Source organism: Panulirus ornatus, chromosome 1 (genome assembly GCF_036320965.1).
Source record: "Panulirus ornatus isolate Po-2019 chromosome 1, ASM3632096v1, whole genome shotgun sequence".
NCBI lineage: Eukaryota > Metazoa > Arthropoda > Malacostraca > Decapoda > Palinuridae > Panulirus > Panulirus ornatus.
This window is the reverse complement of record NC_092224.1, coordinates 19,756,149-19,776,026: the sequence shown is the minus strand read 5'-3', so window position 1 is coordinate 19,776,026 and position 19,878 is coordinate 19,756,149. Positions and strand designations below refer to the sequence as shown.

At 42.6% G+C, this 19,878-nt stretch overlaps 1 protein-coding gene across 1 annotated transcript; it reads left to right on the top strand.

Moving 5' to 3' along the window:
• The first annotated feature begins 6,407 nt into the window (after positions 1–6,407).
• LOC139761748 (uncharacterized) lies at positions 6,408–14,403 on the top strand. Its single transcript, XM_071686212.1, has 6 exons — positions 6,408–6,530; positions 8,555–8,663; positions 10,634–10,723; positions 12,206–12,253; positions 13,039–13,107; positions 13,952–14,403. The coding sequence occupies exons 2-6, from the start codon at positions 8,565–8,567 to the stop codon at positions 14,228–14,230; spliced, it is 585 nt and encodes a 194-aa protein (XP_071542313.1). The 5' UTR covers positions 6,408–6,530; positions 8,555–8,564; the 3' UTR covers positions 14,231–14,403.
• The last annotated feature ends 5,475 nt before the right edge of the window (positions 14,404–19,878 follow it).

Below are 19,878 nucleotides of genomic sequence, written 5' to 3'. Positions count from 1 at the left end.
AATACGTAAGGTGGCGAGCGCGACGTAGGAGTGAGGGTCGTGTGACTGCTTGCTTGCTCCTGCAGGCAAGGCTAGGTCTCCGGGCTAACCCTCTCTTGTGTAGCATAGAACTGGTGTCATATGTACTAAAACTGGGTTTGTTTCTCTCGAACGTAGCTCTGCATATATGGATATGTATCTCATTAGATCACAATATCTTCGTTTTAGATGAAAATGCGAGTACTTGTGCGTGACGTAACATTCTCTTTAGTATGAAAAGTAACGAATAGAAGGAAATAAGACTTTTACATTCGTGAGACGGGATGACGCGTCGTATTATGTAAGTAACCATCCCCCTCTCTTGAGCTCTAAGGTAAACGAATCAAGGAAGCGATGAAAAAAAGAAATAGATTTAGAATAAAGAAACAATGACTTTAATAGTTTAAAGATAGTGTTTCAAACTAGAAAACGAGGCACGATCAACATTCTTAAAAGTTTTCCCAAACAGTAAAGTGTCGTAAAATCACAAAGGTTAAGAGGAAGGGTTAGGTAGCAGGACCATAACATAGCCACACATACGTCTTCCACATAATCTTCTTCTTCCACATTAGAGAAACTTGTCACAGTTCCCGTGTGCCTCAGTGGGCGAGTGTCAAGTGGACGTCTCCTTGATTGTGTCCAGCTGTTATCTTCCATTATACACACACACACACACACACACACACACACACACACACACACATACACGAGCTTCCGTGGTGTTGTGGTCAGCGTTACTGACTTTGAGTCTGCACGGGCTTGACTGGGGTCGTACCCGCGTGGTGGGCGGCAGTCAGCTCTCAATCAGTCCCAGGTGTTCATCTTCCCCTTTGGGCTGGTCGATGAATGGTTACTTCGCTTATTGTACGGTTCATGTAATTTGTAATTAACTGTTTGTGCTACACGGGGGAGGAGGTTTTACACCCATGGGGGTCCCCATCTCTATAAGCACTCTCAGGTAATTCATAAGTTTTTAAACGTATGAAAGTCGTCTACATTAACTATGTTCTCAGTCTTCTTATTCCATTCATCCACAACACTTATAATGTATAAGTACTTCTTCACATCTTTATCAACTAAGTCTCTTGCTTAATCTCATGTTATGTCCTCAGATTACTTTATCCCTACGTCTCTAAAAGAACTGTTAACCGTCACATCAGCATCTGTTTAAAGAATGGAAAGATTATGATCAGTTCACAACATCAAAACCAATGCATATTGTGTATGCTGGAACCCACTCCGTCTCTCCAGAACCAGAGCCAATCTACAAATGTAATCGTCATATTCGTGTTCTGTGATCCCAATTTAGTAAAGATTAGCTCCTTTCATTTCCGAAACATTTTGGGTGGGTACTTACATTATAAGACACATGTGATCACTTCTCACAGAATATGAGTACGCAGCATAGAATGGCTGCTGTCCAAATGAGTTCACATTTGCACAGTTGTTTCCACTGTAGTAGATTCCCAGAAGGTTAATGTAAAGCCAGCCATAACCGAAACAAAACTCTGGTGTTTATCTTCTTCCTAACAATTTCTGTTGTTTTTTGCTCTGCCTTCCTCAAACACGTATTCCTCTCCATCAGTCACTTGTGTATCGTTCGTATCTTTTTTCTTTTTTTTACGGTGCAGGCTCCAGTCATGGACAAAAGTCCACATCAAGGACGGGCCTGGATTGAAATATAGAGCGGATTATGAAAGAGGGGAAAAAAGAAACAAGGAAAAGTACTTACGAATTTTGGAGGAAGAGGAAAACCTGTGTTTGGAAATGTGCCAGGTCATACTTATTGGGAAAGACATTGAGAGGGTAGAGAGTTCCAAAGTTTCGAGGTGTAGGGAAAGAAACAGTTATCAAAATGGCCCACCCTTGAGTTGTCAACGGCCACAGAGTATTCATGTGACGTAACAGCTTGCCGAATATCGGGTAGTCTAACTAGTGGTGGGGACACACAAGCAACCAGCTCTCGGAAGCAAACACTAAAGCAACACCAATACGACAGGACACCCTGTTTCTGAGAGGCAGACGTAGTTATTTCCGTGGAGTTTCCAACAAAGATGTGATGTTTACAGTAATACCAAGTATGTTCATTCAGTCAGTAATTGGAATTACAGTTGCTACTCCTTCCTCGGCTCTTGTCTGCTTACCAACCTCAACTTTACTACAAGACATTTTCGGTGATGCCTCTGTGAAGGCGATAGCTTGACTGAAATAAGATGAATAATCTTGCACAGCTGGTGTTTGAACACCACCTAATGGTAGAACGATATCGAGAATATTAAAGAACATAGAAAAGACTGATAACTACAAATATGCGATCGTATTCGTAGGAAGGAGTAGCACCTGTAATTCCAATTCCTGACTCAATGAACATACTTGGTATTACTGTAAACATTTCTTCTTTCTTGGAAAACTCCACGGAAATTACGTCTGTCTCTAAGAAACTGGGTTTCCTGTTGTATATATATATATATATATATATATATATATATATATATATATATATATATATATATATATATATGTGTGTGTGTGTGTGTGTGTGTGTGTGTGTGTGTGTCTCGCCTGACAGAGCTGCTTCACGCTACAGGGTCTGGGGAAGGCTCCTCAGTGTCCATCTCTTGCATGGCTGAACTTGTATCTATGTCGGGATCCTCGATGTCTTGTGGACGTCCTCTCCTAGACCCACCCAGTGGTAGTGCTCCCTTGTGAATTACGTACTTATAATACTTTTCTGGTTATCTCGTCACTTATATCTTGGTCGAGAGGTCATACAAGGTCAGGTGTCGTCTTTGCAACGAATGAGGTTGTGGTTCTGACCTGTGTAGACCTTTACCTAATTCGACCTTCATCTTCCACCATTCTAAGAATCGTCGTCGCTTCTGCATGAAATTGACTCCAGGTGTATACGTACAGAAATACGAGGAGATGAGTAAGGAAATGTACATATCTCTTATTATTTCCGCACACACACACACACACACACACACACACACACACACACACACACACACACACACACAGAGCAGCTAATCAGGCCAAGGGAATAAGAGGGAAAAAAAATCTCAGAGGATGATGTAAGGATATGTGAGGCACTGAATAACAAGGTCAGAGGTGTTTTCACAGTGGCAGACTTTATAACCGCAACACCAGGGAGGTGGAATGAGGAGGAGGTTTGGGATATCCTTGAGGTAACCAGAAAAAGACATCAACAAAAATACGAAAAGGACTTGATCCATACGAGGCTCGTGGCTCTGATGAGATGCCACCCACCATATGTGTGGCAGAGTGTGCGAAGACTCTGTATCAACGTCTCGAATTACTGTTCGAGATATCGCCGGAGAGACGCAATGATGAAAAACGGCAAACGTCTTATATATATATATATATTTCATGTGTGGTGGGGTGGCGACGAGAATGAATAAGGGCAGACAATATGAATCATGTACATGCATATGTCTGTGTGTGTATATATATGTATACGTTGACATGTATAGGTATGTATATGTGCGTGTGTGGACGTGTATGTATATATATGTGTATGTGGGTTGGTTGGGCTATTCTCTCGTCTGTGTCCTTGCGCTACCTCGCTAACGCGGGAGACAGCGACAAAGTATAATATATATATATATATATATATATATATTTTTTTTTTTTTTTTTTTTTTTTTATACTTTGTCGCTGTCTCCCGCGTTTGCGAGGTAGCGCAAGGAAACAGACGAAAGAAATGGCCCAACCCCCCCCCCCATACACATGTACATACACACGTCCACACACACAAATATACATACCTACACAGCTTTCCATGGTTTACCCCGGACGCTTCACATGCCTTGATTCAATCCACTGACAGCACGTCAACCCCTGTATACCACATCGCTCCAATTCACTCTATTCCTTGCCCTCCTTTCACCCTCCTGCATGTTCAGGCCCCGATCACACAAAATCTTTTTCACTCCATCTTTCCACCTCCAATTTGGTCTCCCTCTTCTCCTCGTTCCCTCCACCTCCGACACATATATCCTCTTGGTCAATCTTTCCTCACTCATTCTCTCCATGTGCCCAAACCATTTTAAAACACCCTCTTCTGCTCTCTCAACCACGCTCTTTTTATTTCCACACATCTCTCTTACCCTTACGTTACTTACTCGATCAAACCACCTCACACCACACATTATCCTCAAACATCTCATTTCCAGCACATCCATCCTCCTGCGCACAACTCTATCCATAGCCCACGCCTCGCAACCATACAACATTGTTGGAACTACTATTCCTTCAAACATACCCATTTTTGCTTTCCGGGATAATGTTCTCGACTTCCACACATTTTTCAAGGCTCCCAAAATTTTCGCCCCCTCCCCCACCCTATGATCCACTTCCGCTTCCATGGTTCCATCCGCTGACAGATCCACTCCCAGATATCTAAAACACTTCACTTCCTCCAGTTTTTCACCATACAAACTCACCTCCCAATTGACTTGACCCTCAACCCTACTGTACCTAATAACCTTGCTCTTATTCACATTTACTCTTAACTTTCTTCTTCCACACACTTTACCAAACTCAGTCACCAGCTTCTGCAGTTTCTCACATGAATCCGCCACCAGCGCTGTATCATCAGCGAACAACAACTGACTCACTTCCCAAGCTCTTTCATCCCCAACAGACTTCATACTTGCCCCTCTTTCCAAGACTCTTGCATTTACCTCCCTAACAACCCCATCCATAAACAAATTAAATATATATATATATATATATATATATATATATATATATATATATATATATATATATATATATATATATATATATATATTATATATTCCTCCCCTCTCAATTTTTTTTAATTTTCCAAAAGAAGGAACAGAGAAGGGGGCCAGGTGAGGATATTCCCTCAATGGCCCAGTCCTCTGTTCTTGACGCTACCTCGCTGACGCGGGAAATGGCGAATAGTTTAAAAGAAAAGAAAAAAAAAAAAAAAAAAATATATATATATATATATATATATATATATATATATATATATATATATATATATATATATATATATATATATATATATATATATATTAATGATAATAAGGAGACCGGTTACAGGCAGTGAACTATAGGTCAATCTCACCAACTTCTGTGATGTGTAAGATTCTGGGAAAGATGATTAAGGCGCGAGTGAATGAGTTTCTACAGCAGAGAATTCACCTGAGATAACACGGTTTTCGGGAAAGCTCGACATGTGTACCAAGCCTGATGAGAGTTCTTGGAGGGAGTGAGCCCCGTCTTTGACAAATGGTATAGCTGGATGGGTTGCTTGTACCTAGACTGCCTGAAAGCATTTGACACTATAACCATATGGGAAGCTGACGATGAACCTGGATCACCAGGCGGGAATCAGGAGGAAACTCCTTTGATGGATGAAAGATTATATTTTGGAGGGAAGGAACAAAAGACACACGTTAAAGGAGTCATTTCCAAATGAGTTGTTGTGACCAGCGCACCTAAAGAAGCAGAAAGAGCTAACAGAGAAGGAGGTCCAGAGGAAGGCAACCAGGATGGTACCAGGATTAAGAGAGCGAAATTACAGGGAAACGCTGAAGGATTTAGATTTACCCACCTTGGAAGAGAGAAGAGTAACGGGTGTCTTGATCACACACCTTTATAAATCATATCGACAACTTGGACGGTGAACATTTCATTGAGATATGTAAGGATAGAACAACCAGAGGACATGGCATGACACTGAGAAACTTGATGAAAGGGATTCAAAGAAATACTGAAACATCACAAGACTGATGGAAGAATGGAACCGAATAACGGTGAGCACGGCTGTGGGACCTGAGCGGGATGGTGCAACCTAAGCACATGATGAGTACGTGGTACCGGAAAAGCTGGGTACGTGGTACTGGTGAAGGTTGAGTACGTGGTACCGGGAAGGTTGGGTACGTGGTATTGGTGTATGATGAGTACGTGGTGCTCGTGAAGGATTAGTACGTGGTGCTGGTGAAGGTTGAGTACGTGGTGCTGGTGAAGGATGAGTACGTGGTACTGGTGAAGGATGAGTACGTGGTACTAGTGAATGATGAGTACGTGGTACTGATGAATGATGAGTGTGTACTACTGGTGAATGATGAGTACGTGGTAGTGGTGTACGATGAGTACTTGATATTGATGAATGATGAGTAGGTGGTGCTGGTGAATAATGAACATATGACACTGATGAATTTCTACGTCATCTGACTCACTGCCACACAGCGGTAGGAAAAACATGGCTTTCAGGACGTCCGAACTAAGTTACTTATCGCTAGAGGTGACTGGCCATGACCGTCCGTTTTACCTAGAGTAGTTGGCAACTGTGGCGGGACATTCCAGATGGGCTGGGTCTTCGCCACATTTAAAAGGCCACCCGTCCCATGGCAATGCCAGTCTCAAGGTGTCATAGACGCCCACAGTATTCCCCCACAGTATTCCCAGTCGCGCCCTCTACAACTCCATCTCTCTCTCTCCACCCACCAAAGGTAAATCCATATATATATATATATATATATATATATATATATATATATATATATATATATATATATATATATATATATATATATATATATATATATATATATATATATATCAGTACGTTAAAGTGGTACGTGTGATATAGTTAGTGTTTGCTGATAACCACGGGGGAAAATGAGACAATGTAAGTTCCCAAGTGCACTTTCGAGTAATGATCACATCGTCAGGGGGGATACATGAATGAGATAGAGGGCGTAGGACAGCCGGTTGATGTACATGGAAGAGACCTAGCGATGTGCACTTGGGAACTTATCGTGTCTCATTTTCCACGTGGTTGTCAGCATATATATATATATATATATATATATATATATATATATATATATATATATATATATATATATATATAATATATATCAAGGAGCATGAAGTACCCGATGAATATGGAAATGGAGATCATCTTGTTGAGTAGTTTCCTGACAAAGGAAAGGTGATGGTGACCACTTGGCTTCAGCAAAAGGTGCATACATAATAGTGTGTGGCCATTTATGTACATTGTTAGACATTATGTACATTTATGGACATTGTTGAATTGTGTCCTGATTGACAGGTGTGCAATGGAGAGGCTGTTGGATGTGAACGTGCTTGGTGGGCAGCCGCCGGGGGTTTCTGATAATCTCTAGGTATAAGTGGGTGTGAAAGTTTGAAATGGTTCACCGGGGAAGGGAATGGGAAATGAAGGGAGGAAATGACGAAGGAAGTGGTGAAAGTTAGTGTTCTTTTAAGAGAAGCTTGTCTTTAAAAGTGACCAAGAGAGACTGAGGGACGAGTGATATGGATGGAGTGAGGTGGCACTAAGCGAAACAAGGCAGTTGTGAGAGGTGTGATTGGTGGTTAGAAGAGCTGTGCTTGCATGGGTGGGTTGAGGTGGCAAGTGTGGTATGCGGAAGGTGGAAGGCGGGCGTAGGAAAAAGATTAGTGGGTGTTAGGATGAGGAGGTTGAACTGGTCGTGAAAGAAGAAAAGTGGAAGAACGGTAACTGCAGGGAAGGAGTGCAAGTGATTAAGAGTTGTGTTGGAGGTAGAGAGAAGGGTATGTGATCTGAGAAAGAAGGCAAATGAGAGATGGAATGAGAAGCTATCGGTGAACTAAAGAGGAAATAAGAAATTATTTCAGATGGAGGTGACAGTCTAAGGAGAAAAGTAGAACAAATGGAAATTCACTCAATCCCGTGCACACCTCTCACCCTCCTGCATGTTCAGGCCTCGAGCCCTAGATTGAAAACAATAGTGTATAGTATATAATCTAGTGAACCATCCCAGGCATTAAACCCCTAAGAAGGGCTCCTAGTTTCAATTTGCAACTTGATGAACTGTCTCACACTTTTATCACTAAATTTCTTATACATCCAACGTGTTCCATAACTCAAGTCCCATATCATGATACTCCTCAATGCTAGGCAGAGTATATTTTGATTTCTGATTTTGCATATAGATAATTGAGCCATTTGGGAAGTGGAGCAGTCATGCAGAGGCCCAACACGAGCACTTGGTATTTATGTTATAAATCCTCGAGGATGATGATGATGTTACATCGAGGATGATGATGATTATGTTACATCGAGGATGATGATGATGATTATGTTACATCGAGGATGATGATGATGATTATGTTACATCGAGGATGATGATGATTATGTTACATCGAGGATGATGATGATGATTATGTTACATCGAGGATGATGATGATGTTACATCGAGGATGATGATGATTATGTTACATCGAGGATGATGATGATGATGATTATGTTACATCGATGATGATGATGATGATGATTATGTTACATCGAGGATGATGATGATGATGATTATGTTACATCGATGATGATGATGATGATGATTATGTTACATCGAGGATGATGATGATGATGATTATGTTACATCGATGATGATGATGATGATGATTATGTTACATCGAGGATGATGATGATTATGTTACATCGAGGATGATGATGATGATTATGTTACAGATCGTCGAGGATGATGAAGGTGGCCTTTGTGCTGGTGGTGGCGGCCTGCTGCCTCCCCGCCCACGTCCTCTCCATGTGGCCGTCAACAAGCTACTACGTCGACTTCATCGTAAGTGCAGCTTGTCGTGTCGCAACCCCCTGGTGATCAGGGCAACCTGACACCATCTTCTCGTGTCGCAACCCCCTGGTGATCAGGGCAACCTGACACCATCTTCTCTCATTTCTTGTTCTTATTCCTTCTCTAATTATATTGGTGAATGATGATCGGTGGTTTCTGCTGGGAATCCAATGTCCGTGTCTTGAGGAAAAGTGACACATCGAGTGATAATAGCGACAGCCTATGTACCCCATCCCTCACCCCTCACACACACACACACACACACACACACACACACACACACACACACACAGGTGAAGCTCATGTCCTCACTGGAGAAGTCATTTTCAGGTGACTGGGCACATGCAAGCCCTCTCTGCCTCGTGATGCACACCTCCCTCCGGCTAGGACCTGAGTCTCTCTCTCTCTCTCTCTCTCTCTCTCTCTCTCTCTCTCTCTCTCTCTCTCTCTCTCTCTCTCTCTCTCTCTCTCTCTCTCTCTCTCTCTACCTACCTACCTATCTATCGATCTCTCTATCTATTTATCTATCTATCTATCTATCTATCTATCTAGCTAGCTAGCTAGCTATCTATCTATCAATCAGACTACGGATTATTCCCACAGCATATATGAGGTTAGGATCTGACTAGACTTAGGTATAGTGTCAATATCACATCCTTGCTCCTGTACGTAAAGCTTCTGTTGATGATTCCTAACCTCCTACTTGCTGTCTTGGCAGCTTCACTGCAATGTTGTAAGAGCTTGAAGTCACTGGAGACAGTGACTCCTAGATCCCTCACGCGATGGGTATCTTTTATCTTGCGATCCGTCAGTTCATAATCGAATTTTGTAACAGCTGACGTTTATTGACGTCAAATGGCATCTATATCCTCTTGTAATCTTAACATATGTCCTTCAGTCAATATGGCATTGCCGATCTTTGCGTCATCCGCTAATTTGGACACTTAAGATACTTAGCCTTACGTCAGTATCGTTAATATAGATAATGAAAAGTATAGGCCCAAGTACGGATCCCTTGGGGGAACTCCACTAGTAACGGGTGACCACGGGGATGAATGAGATTCAATACGACATTCTACCTTCCTATCACGTCACCAATCCTACCCAATTCCCTATGCCACCAGTAATCCCCCAGACCCGGAGTTTATGCATCCAGTCAACGTGGGGGACTTTGTCGAATGCATTCTGGAAGTCCAGAAATAAAGTATCTATTGCTTCTGTCTTGTCGAGGGTATGGAATAATCTAAGATTCGAGGGAATTTGTAAGGCATGTTCTGTGCCTCCTAAAATCATGCTGTGTATTATTGATCAAGTGGACTGTGATCTTATCTCAAATGATCGAACTCCAGAAGTTTACATATACCTGATCTGAGGCTGATAGGACGGTAAATTCCAGGCAATTCGAGGCTTCCCTGTCTGAATATTGCAGTGACGTCTGGCAGTCTCCAGTCCAGTGGGACTCTTCCATCCTGGAGAAATTTGCTGAAAATCTAGGTTAACACTCTGGCATTTTTTTTTTTTTTTTGACGTTTTCAATTCCTCATGGATAGAAACAATCAGGACTTGGACTTTAATTGATCTTCTATAACGGTAAATTGTGGTATCGTGTGAGTGTTATTTCATCATTGTCTCAAAATTCGTGTCGTTGCTTCAGTGTAAAAAGAGAACTGAAAAAAAAGTAGTTCATGGTTGTTGCTATGCTTTTATCATTTACAATTGGTTCCCATTTTCATTCACCAAGGGTGCTTTCCCAAACCTTATATGTTCTCTTATTATAGATATAGAAAATCTTTTAGATAAAGATATAAAATATTTTAGGATCTCTATTATTATCTCTTGTAATGCTCACTTTGTCGTGTTTCTTGGCTTGTTTGATAAGTCCTTTGCACGTCTCTCTTGACTGCGTTATATCGCGTGGCATTATGTGGCTCACTGTCTGATGTTAAGCTTTCCTTCCCCAGATCACCAAGAACTGCTTCGGCGAGGACATCGCCATGGAGATGGAGAGGACTGGCCTCAAGGTTGGACGTAGTTGCTGGATGGAGGAATGGGTGAGTTAGTGGCCATCATTGTCATCATCTGGCGGCCATCATCATCATCATCTAGTGGTCATCACCATCTAGTGGTCATCATCACCTAGTGGTCATCATCTAGTGGTCATCATCATCTAGTGGCCATCATCACCTAGTGGTCATCATCACCTAGTGGTCATCACCATCTAGTGGTCATCATCATCTAGTGGTCATCATCACCTAGTGGTCATCATCATCTAGTGGTCATCATCATCTAGTGGTCATCATCATCTAGTGGTCATCATCACCTAGTGGTCATCATCACCTAGTGGTCATCACCATCTAGTGGTCATCATCACCTAGTGGTCATCATCATCTAGTGGTCATCATCACCTAGTGGTCATCATCATCTAGTGGTCATCATCATCTAGTGGTCATCATCACCTAGTGGTCATCATCATCTAGTGGTCATCATCATCTAGTGGTCATCATCACCTAGTGGTCATCATCACCTAGTGGTCATCACCATCTAGTGGTCATCATCATCTAGTGGTCATCATCACCTAGTGGTCATCATCATCTAGTGGTCATCATCACCTAGTGGTCATCATCACCTAGTGGTCATCATCACCTAGTGGTCATCATCATCCAGTGGTCATCATCATCTAGTGGTCATCATCATCTAGTGGTCATCATCATCTAGTGGTCATCATCACCTAGTGGTCATCATCACCTAGTGGCCATCATCACCTAGCGGTCATCATCTAGTGGTCATCATCTAGTGGTCATCACCATCTAGTGGTCATCATCATCTAGTGATCATCATCACCTAGTGGCCATCATCATCTAGTGGTCATCATCACTTAGTGGTCATCATCACCTAGTGGTCATCATCACCTAGTGGTCATCATCACCTAGTGGCCATCATCACCTAGTGGTCATCATCTAGTGGTCATCATCTAGTGGTCATCATCTAGTGGTTATCATCATCTAGTGGTCATCACCATCTAGTGATCATCATCACCTAGTGGCCATCATCACCTAGTGGTCATCATCATCTAGTGGTCATCATCATCATCTAGTGGTCATCATCATCATCATCTAGTGGTCATCATCATCATCATCTAGTGGTCATCATCATCATCTGGTGGTCATCATTATCTGGAAGCCATCATGATCATCACATGATGGCACTCATCATTACACGTTGGCCATCATCTGGTTCATGTATGGACGTTGTCAGGAGACAGTTCACATCCCAGTGGTGAACATGGTTCATATCTCAGCTCCTCTGTTGCTGAACATCAGAGTATCCTGGACCTAGACATGTACTCATGGTTTTGGAAGTTCATGAACAGGTCATTTGCTGGGAATGAGAAAACCATCATACTGGATGTAGCCAAACAGAATTATCTGAGGGTGAAGAACGTGTTCACTACAATCTCGAATTTTCAGATAACATTACGATTTTAATGACCCTAATCTTGCGTGTAGGGTAATCTGTTCTATATTTGATTTCAGAAAAACACCTTTGGCTGGCCAGAGGAACAAGGAGCTAGGAAAAAAAGGGTGAGTACCTAATTTAACCTAACCTACCTTAGCCTAACCTAACCTAGCCTAACCTGACCTAATCTAACCTAGCCTAACCTGACCTAATCTAACCTGGTCTAACTTAACCAAATAGGGAGGAAATGAACCACCTCTGAGGTGTATGTCAGCAGTGAGGTGTGTATATATGGTGTATGTCACCTAAATGTACTCATATACACACACATACACTTACACATGTACATTATAATGTCAACGTATTTAACGGTACAACTTAAGGGTCATGGGATAAGAGATTACGTCCTCTTTCATCTTAACTTCTTTACGACCTCAGAGCGTCTGCTGCGCCATCTGCTTGACCCAGTGTCTTCAACCACAGGGTCCACCTGACCAGACCACCTCAGCTGACCTTCATAGGTGACGCTTTCCTGACCACCACATCAACCAACTACCTTACGTTTTCTCTCTGTACTCCAACCTTCTCTCTCTCTCTCTCTCTCTCTCTCTCTCTCTCTTGAAGGGATCAAGTTAACAAACTTCAACATCAACATTATCACGCCGATATGTACATCAGAGTTACGAATTCACGAAGTTATGTTGGATCCAATAACTGATTAGGTACTGCTATGCGCAGATACGTCACGTCAACATATATTGTTTATTTTGAGATGTTTCGTTCTGAGTTGGTAAGTTGGAAGACCAAGACTTGTAGAACCGTCACCCGCCATGTTGATACGAGTGGCTCGTCATATATAGGTTCTTGCCTTTATGATGGCTGACCTCAAAGTAATGCTTGTATGTTTCAGAACATCCTCAAGATGCCTTCAACACCAAGTGAGCGGCTTCTGGCGTGCAACCTCCGAGGCTTGAACCTGGTGAGTCTCAGACAAGATGCAGGTAAACAGGTCATAACATTAAGTAAACAGATCATAACAGTAGGTAAACAGGTCATAACATTAGGTAAACAGGTCATAGAATTAAGTAAACAGATCATAACATTAGGTAAACAGGTCCTAACATTAAGTAAACAGATCATAGCAGTAGGTAAACAGATAACATTAGATAAACAGGTCATAAAATTAAGTAAACAGATCATAACAGTAGGTAACAGGTCATAATATTCAGTAAACATCATAACATTAGGTAAACAGATCATAACATTAGGTAAACAGGTCATAACATTAGGTAAATAGGTCATAACATTAGGTAAACAGGTCATAACATTAGGTAAATAGGTCATAACATTAGGTAAACAGGTCATAACATTATGTAAACAGGTCATAACGTAAACAGGTCATAACATTAGGTAAACAGATATCATCAGGTAAATAGGTCATAACATCAGGTCATAACAGGTAAACAGATCATAGCATTCGGTGAAGAGGTCATAACATTAGGTATGCAACGTATGAGTAAATTGACCCAAGACAACCACGGTCAACCGACAGATAGAGTAAGTCAGTCTCCTAACTACTTCTCCTCTTGGGTAAGACGGTATGACCCTGGGATATGAAGACGTGACCCTTTACCAGTCAGGTCAAATGGCACGTCATTATACCCAAGGGTCGTAACCTCATGCTCAAAGGACATACAGCTATATAGCAGCGTCTTACTCCCACGTACAATGAGTTTACACTAATTTTCTCCTTGACATCAGTGGATTTCTAAATCTGTTTTTAGACTTTCCTCTTCCATCTAACCGTCGCACTTTACCTCCAGATGACGGAGGATAATGAGATGAACTACGACACGGTGAACATGTGGCTGGACGCCAAGATAACGGACCCTGTGCTCAAGGACCAATTGCTCGAACTCTCCTTAGAGTGTCAGAATCGCCCCTTCACTTTCCCCGGCCTGCCCATGAAGAAGCCCATGGAGCCGCCGCTGAGGGGCGTGCTGGCCTTCAGGACGTACATGGACTGCATGAACACCGGCGGCACCAGGATCTGCAGGAACAAGGAGATGAAACTCGTGCAAAAGAAAATGGAGATGGTGTAGGTGTCACTCATCGAGGCTGGGGTGTGTCTGCTGGCAGTTGTCGTCACCGGAGCTAGAGTTCGACATCCGCTCACCTGGTTCTCATAACATTTGGTCATATACTGACAATACCTTACTAACCTTCAGCTGTATATGGAGAGGCAATACTTCCCTCCTCCTCCTCCTCCTCCTCCTCCTCTTCCTCCAAGAAAAGGGGATTTAATCCAGACATATTTACAGCTTCTCATTGGCATTTAAAGGTGAACAATAGCATTGACCTTCAGAGCCAGATGAGAACACCGGAACAACATCAGGTTATCTTGTCAAGCTGTTTGTTGGTCGTGTGGCGCTTCTGTACCTTGACTGCCTTACTCTATGTATTTGTGGAGAGGTGAATTCGCTTCTAACATTTATAATCCTTTTCGTTGGTTTGCACTGTCAATTCATAATTGGTGTACACCTTGACCTTAGCTTGCTGCTTCGGCATGAATGAAAGCAAGGATTATATTTAGGATTCTCTTTGAATAGCATTTATAAATAATTCAGATGTTTCATTCCCCTCCGTTCTAACAACACAAGATATATCAATGGATGGGTGAGAGAGCCAGTGTGGCTGCCTCAGGCATGTTGGTGCCTCTACCAACGGATGTCGAAGCTGGTTTAACCTCTTGAACACATCGGTGCAGCTAGTGAGCACCACGACACGACCTAGAGGGTTGCTGTCATATCTAAGGGTCGTATTGTCGTGCTTAAGGATCATACTGTCGTGATTAAGGGCTGTATCATTGTTGAGGGCGATGATACATGTCAGGTCTGGCGGCCGGGCTCATCCCACGTCACATGTTGCACCAATTTGAATGTTTGTATTTATATTTTCATCGTCCTAGTAAACAATGAACACTTTCGGTCATTAGTACGGCAGTATAAAAGGAAAGAAACTCAAGTCTATCAGGAATTCCCACCTGCCAGGGCCAGTTTCAGATATCCTGATTATTTTTCAACTGCCTTGAGGAATACCTTGGTTGATTTTACCTAACAATTAATGATTAAAAGCTATGAACATGGGACAGCACTTTGAAACTGAGTACTGCGGTCAATTCATGGGAAGAAGTGAAGAGGGAAGGGAAGATATGAACTGTATTTGGCCGAGTGGCGTGGTAATGCTTTGTTCTCATTGGTTAAAGGACGTTCTGACGCTTCTTTGTGATTGGCTTGTGAGCCTTGTCCATTTTCTCTAACTGTCATTACCATGAAACTCCAGATGTGTTTTGAAAAGAAAAACAGTACAATAGAATTAAGAACGCTTGCCTTGTGATAGGATTTAAAAGTTTACACAGACAACTTGAAAAGATCGGAAGTAGTTGGTGTGTAGTTTGCAAGAGCTAGCAAGTAGCTATGGGCTGGAGAATGCGGAAGTGTTGGCAACAGTGAACTGTACACAATTCGAAAGGATTCAGAGAACACAGGAGTGTCGGTAGCAACAGGTAGATTACTATGGAAGGGTTGGCAGCAATAGGCTGCATAGTTCGGAAATGTTGGCCCTCCCACATCATCATTGTGTTTCACAACATGTTTACCTTAAGGATCAAAGTCGATATAACTATTCCCATATCATAACCACATGACAACCGTTATTACTGCTACTCACATCACCAGCGCATCAGGAACCAATCGCTTCTACTTATTACTGCCTCTAGTGCAGCAGTCACTACTACCACACACAACTCGGCGATCCTCAGCAAGATAAAGCCAACATGGCCTGAAGCACCGAAGGTGGATGGATATCTCTGATGTCAGGTAAGTCAGGAAATCTCATAGATAGTTGTTGCATTGTTGACCTTAACTGGCATATTGCTTGGGGGTCACACATCCCTCAGTACATAAGCCGCCGAGACGCTGACCCATTTCATATGGCGTTATCGTGGGTGCTTCAAGTCAGCACACACTGGAGGAGTGTCTTCCTCAGACGGACCAACACTCATAGCACAGGTCAGGTTAGAGGATATGGTATTATAACAGGCCTGTTTCCCAGCGCCTGCCAGTTCCTACAGTTTCGTGAGTGAGGTTATACTGATCCTTCATGTAATACGTTGGAAAATATTGTGTAGCGCTACACTCTAAATGTTTACTTACTTACTTACTTACTACTTGATCAATCTGACTTTCAAGGAAATCAACTCATTAGTGTCTTTCCTCTGATTTTTTTTTTTTTTTGATTATTAGTATTATTCATTTAACATAATGTTGAATGATCATTTGTGGAATGAGCTGACATCTCATTTTTAGTTTACTTCTCTGCAATCTGATCTTTGAAGGAGACCTTGTAGGAAAAGGGAGAAAAGGATACGTCCCACGTATTTAACTGCGTGTCGTAAAAGGCGACTAAAAGAGGTGGGGGGGGGGGGGTGAAATCTAACCCTCCTGTTATTCTTTTCCAAAGAAGAGCAGAGAAGAGGGCCAAGTGAGGGTCATTTTCCTCTTAGGCATAGTCGTCTGTTCATGACGCTACCTCGCTAACGCAGGAAATGGCGAATATATGTATTGGAAAGGATATATATCCTAGCCTGAGCCAGATAACCCCCAGGAGTGTCTGAACATCTGGTGCTGACTATGGACCGACTGCCGTAACCAGGATTCGAACCTATGCTCTCGACCTTCGGAGACCCATGAAGGCGTCACGGTCAGGAACGTATTTACGTGATGGTACACAGGTAAAACATTTCTATGACACCTTAAAGCATTCCATGTCCTTGGTCCTCGATGTCATCGGTTCTTTGTACCTGTTGGCAACAGCATCATGGCCATTATCCTTGGTACGGCAAGAAATAGTATAATGTAGACCTACAGGAAATAAGCATGAGCACTAAGTGGTACCATTTGCACCTCTGATATGAAAACATCCTTGCCGGAGAAAGAGACCCGCCATCCCAGCTGCTGTTATGGAAAAGGTTGTCAGCTGACCTTGCCCAAACAACCACACACGCTTCTCACACTGGCATATAGTGCTCTCCCAGCGACCTATAGGGAGTAGGACAGAAGTGCCAGTACTTTAGGAAGACTGAAGACCGACACAAGGTCGATCCACTATGGTCCACCAACACAAGGTCGATCCACTAATGATCCAAGAGAGACTTGCATGACCTATTCTTCTACGCAGGTTTCAGGATGTGAAGCTAAATGTGTATCATGATTAGACAATTTTTCCTCACACTTCAGTAAGTCTGTCATGTTTTTTCTAAGTGATTCATCATTCTCAGACTGTTGATGATGGCCTGTGATTATGGACCTGTAGTTGCACCGTTGCATGCATGTGTAATTAACATTTTCATGCTTACGTCAGAAGAAATTGCGAATTCAATGTCTGTTCCTCTGTTATCACTATAGATAACAGAGGAACAGTTTCGTATTTCGAGATTTTGTTGTTTTCTCCTTCGTCCCCGGTGCATTACAGTTACAGATGGCATGAGGTCTGCTGACTCTACTCCAGACCAGCAGAGGCGTCCCTCCACCTCCACATCTGTCAGCACTGCTACCAGGGGACCCACAAACAGTTTCCTAGTCTGCTTCCCTGTATCCCCAATCGTCGCTGACGCTCGTCGCTTGCCTCCCCACATCATCATCACAATTAACTGTTTGTTCTCAAATTTTTATTTAAATTAAATTGGCATCTGTTCAGTAGAACGATGACATTGATGAAGCATATATATATATACAATAATACATATATATATATATATTATATATATATATATATATATATATATATATATATATATATAGCCATATACATGTATGCCCATGTACATATATATTATCATTGTCAGGCAATGCATCTACGAAAAATACCTCCTTTCAAAATTGTGGTATCAAGGATCAGATCGTCATGAAATAAAGATGACATCGACTCCTGACGAAGTCTTGATAATGACTCCTGACGAAGTCTTGATAACGACTCTGACGAAGTCTTGACCACGATGCGAAACGACGTCTTGACAACAAGCACTGACGAAGTCTTGACAACGACAGTGTGTGTGTGTGGTTAATGTAGGCCAGTTAGTGCAGAGGTGCAGCCACTATGTTTATAAACTGACGCGGCGACGGTGGTAGGTTGAGTTATGTAGTCTGGATTTGATTTCACTTTTGTGTGTCATTTCATGTTGTCGATACGACTTGACGTCACACACTCGCTCAGTAATACCTCGTTGATCACAGACTGCACCTCGACACATGATATCACAAGATGTTTTATTTACTGGGTTGTCGAGCTACGCTCATTTACAGATGTTTTACAGATTGATACAGTAGGCTGCAGTAGACCCAATGTTAGGCTCAGCATAGCCTCTACCGACTCCCTCCCGTAGTGCTGATTTTTACGACATCGTCTAAATACTTACGAAGTAAATCGGAGGAACATTAGCGTCAGGTTGGTACGACCACCTTCAACAACGTCCCGAGAGTGTGGAAGGTTTCCCACGCGTGCCGATGTACTGGCTAGTGAGTGGTCTGTCAGCTAGTGCAGAACAGGCTACCATGTGAATTCTATATCTCATAGCTGAAACACCGTGGCCATGGTATTTTCGATGTATTCCCGCATGAGATGTCAATTGTGAGCGTAACTGTGTTTGGATATCCTCAGCGTCACGCTTGTTGTTGCAGGAGGCGGCCCTTACAACCCGGGACGCGTCTCCCTACCCAAGCCTCATCTCCCTACCTCACCACCACCACCACCACCACAGACCACGGTGGTCTAGACTCTGTCACTCAGGTGGTGTTAAGCAATCTCCTCCTTCCCAACTGACAATAATTCATGTTATGTATTAAAGTCTCAGCTATCTCATTCAGCCAAGGTGATGGACATGCCAGACATTACAAGTGTGACGATGAGCTTCGATCGATAGTTTTTTTGCCGTGAGCATAAAGGCAGCCAATCACAGGTAACATGAGATTTTAGAAACAACCAATCACCACAGGGCCAGTTGGTGGTCCACACATACTAAGGTTCAGTGGGAACTGCTCCGCGTCTGGCCACACCTTCAGACAGTGATTGAGAGGGGAGGAGGAGGTGGCCGAATGCATTATTGAATAACCAAGTATTGAATAATACACTGTATTGTGTGTGCCATATAGTTATGAACTAAATTGAAGTAAAGACGCCGTATATCATGCTTATAGAACTATGGAGCACTCTAGCGGAGTTATATGAGCGCCGACTACAACTGTATGATACATAAACTCTATCTAACAGGTTGGAGCCAAGGTTGATGTCGAGAGAGAATGGAATTCGACCACATAGCACAACAGAGAGGAGACAATGCCATTACATTTATTAATCTGAATTACAGCAGATCGGAAATGTCAGCATACACAGTTTATGGATCATTGCTCAGTAACATGATTGTGTGGTGGGGTATGTTGGCCCCATAAGTTAGTGCGTCCTCCCTCCCACCCCACGACACCGTCGAAGGTAAACCCCCATCCATTCACCCCACAACCATCCTCCTCCCCTTCTTACGTCACTTTGCCTTGCAGCCACCACTGTAGACTAACAGATACTTCAACAGATGGCATATTAGAACCAACGACCTTATAGTTTATAATCTTAACCATGATTGTGTGGAAATAGGAAATATCAGCATTCACGGTTGAGGGATAACTTTACTACCACGATA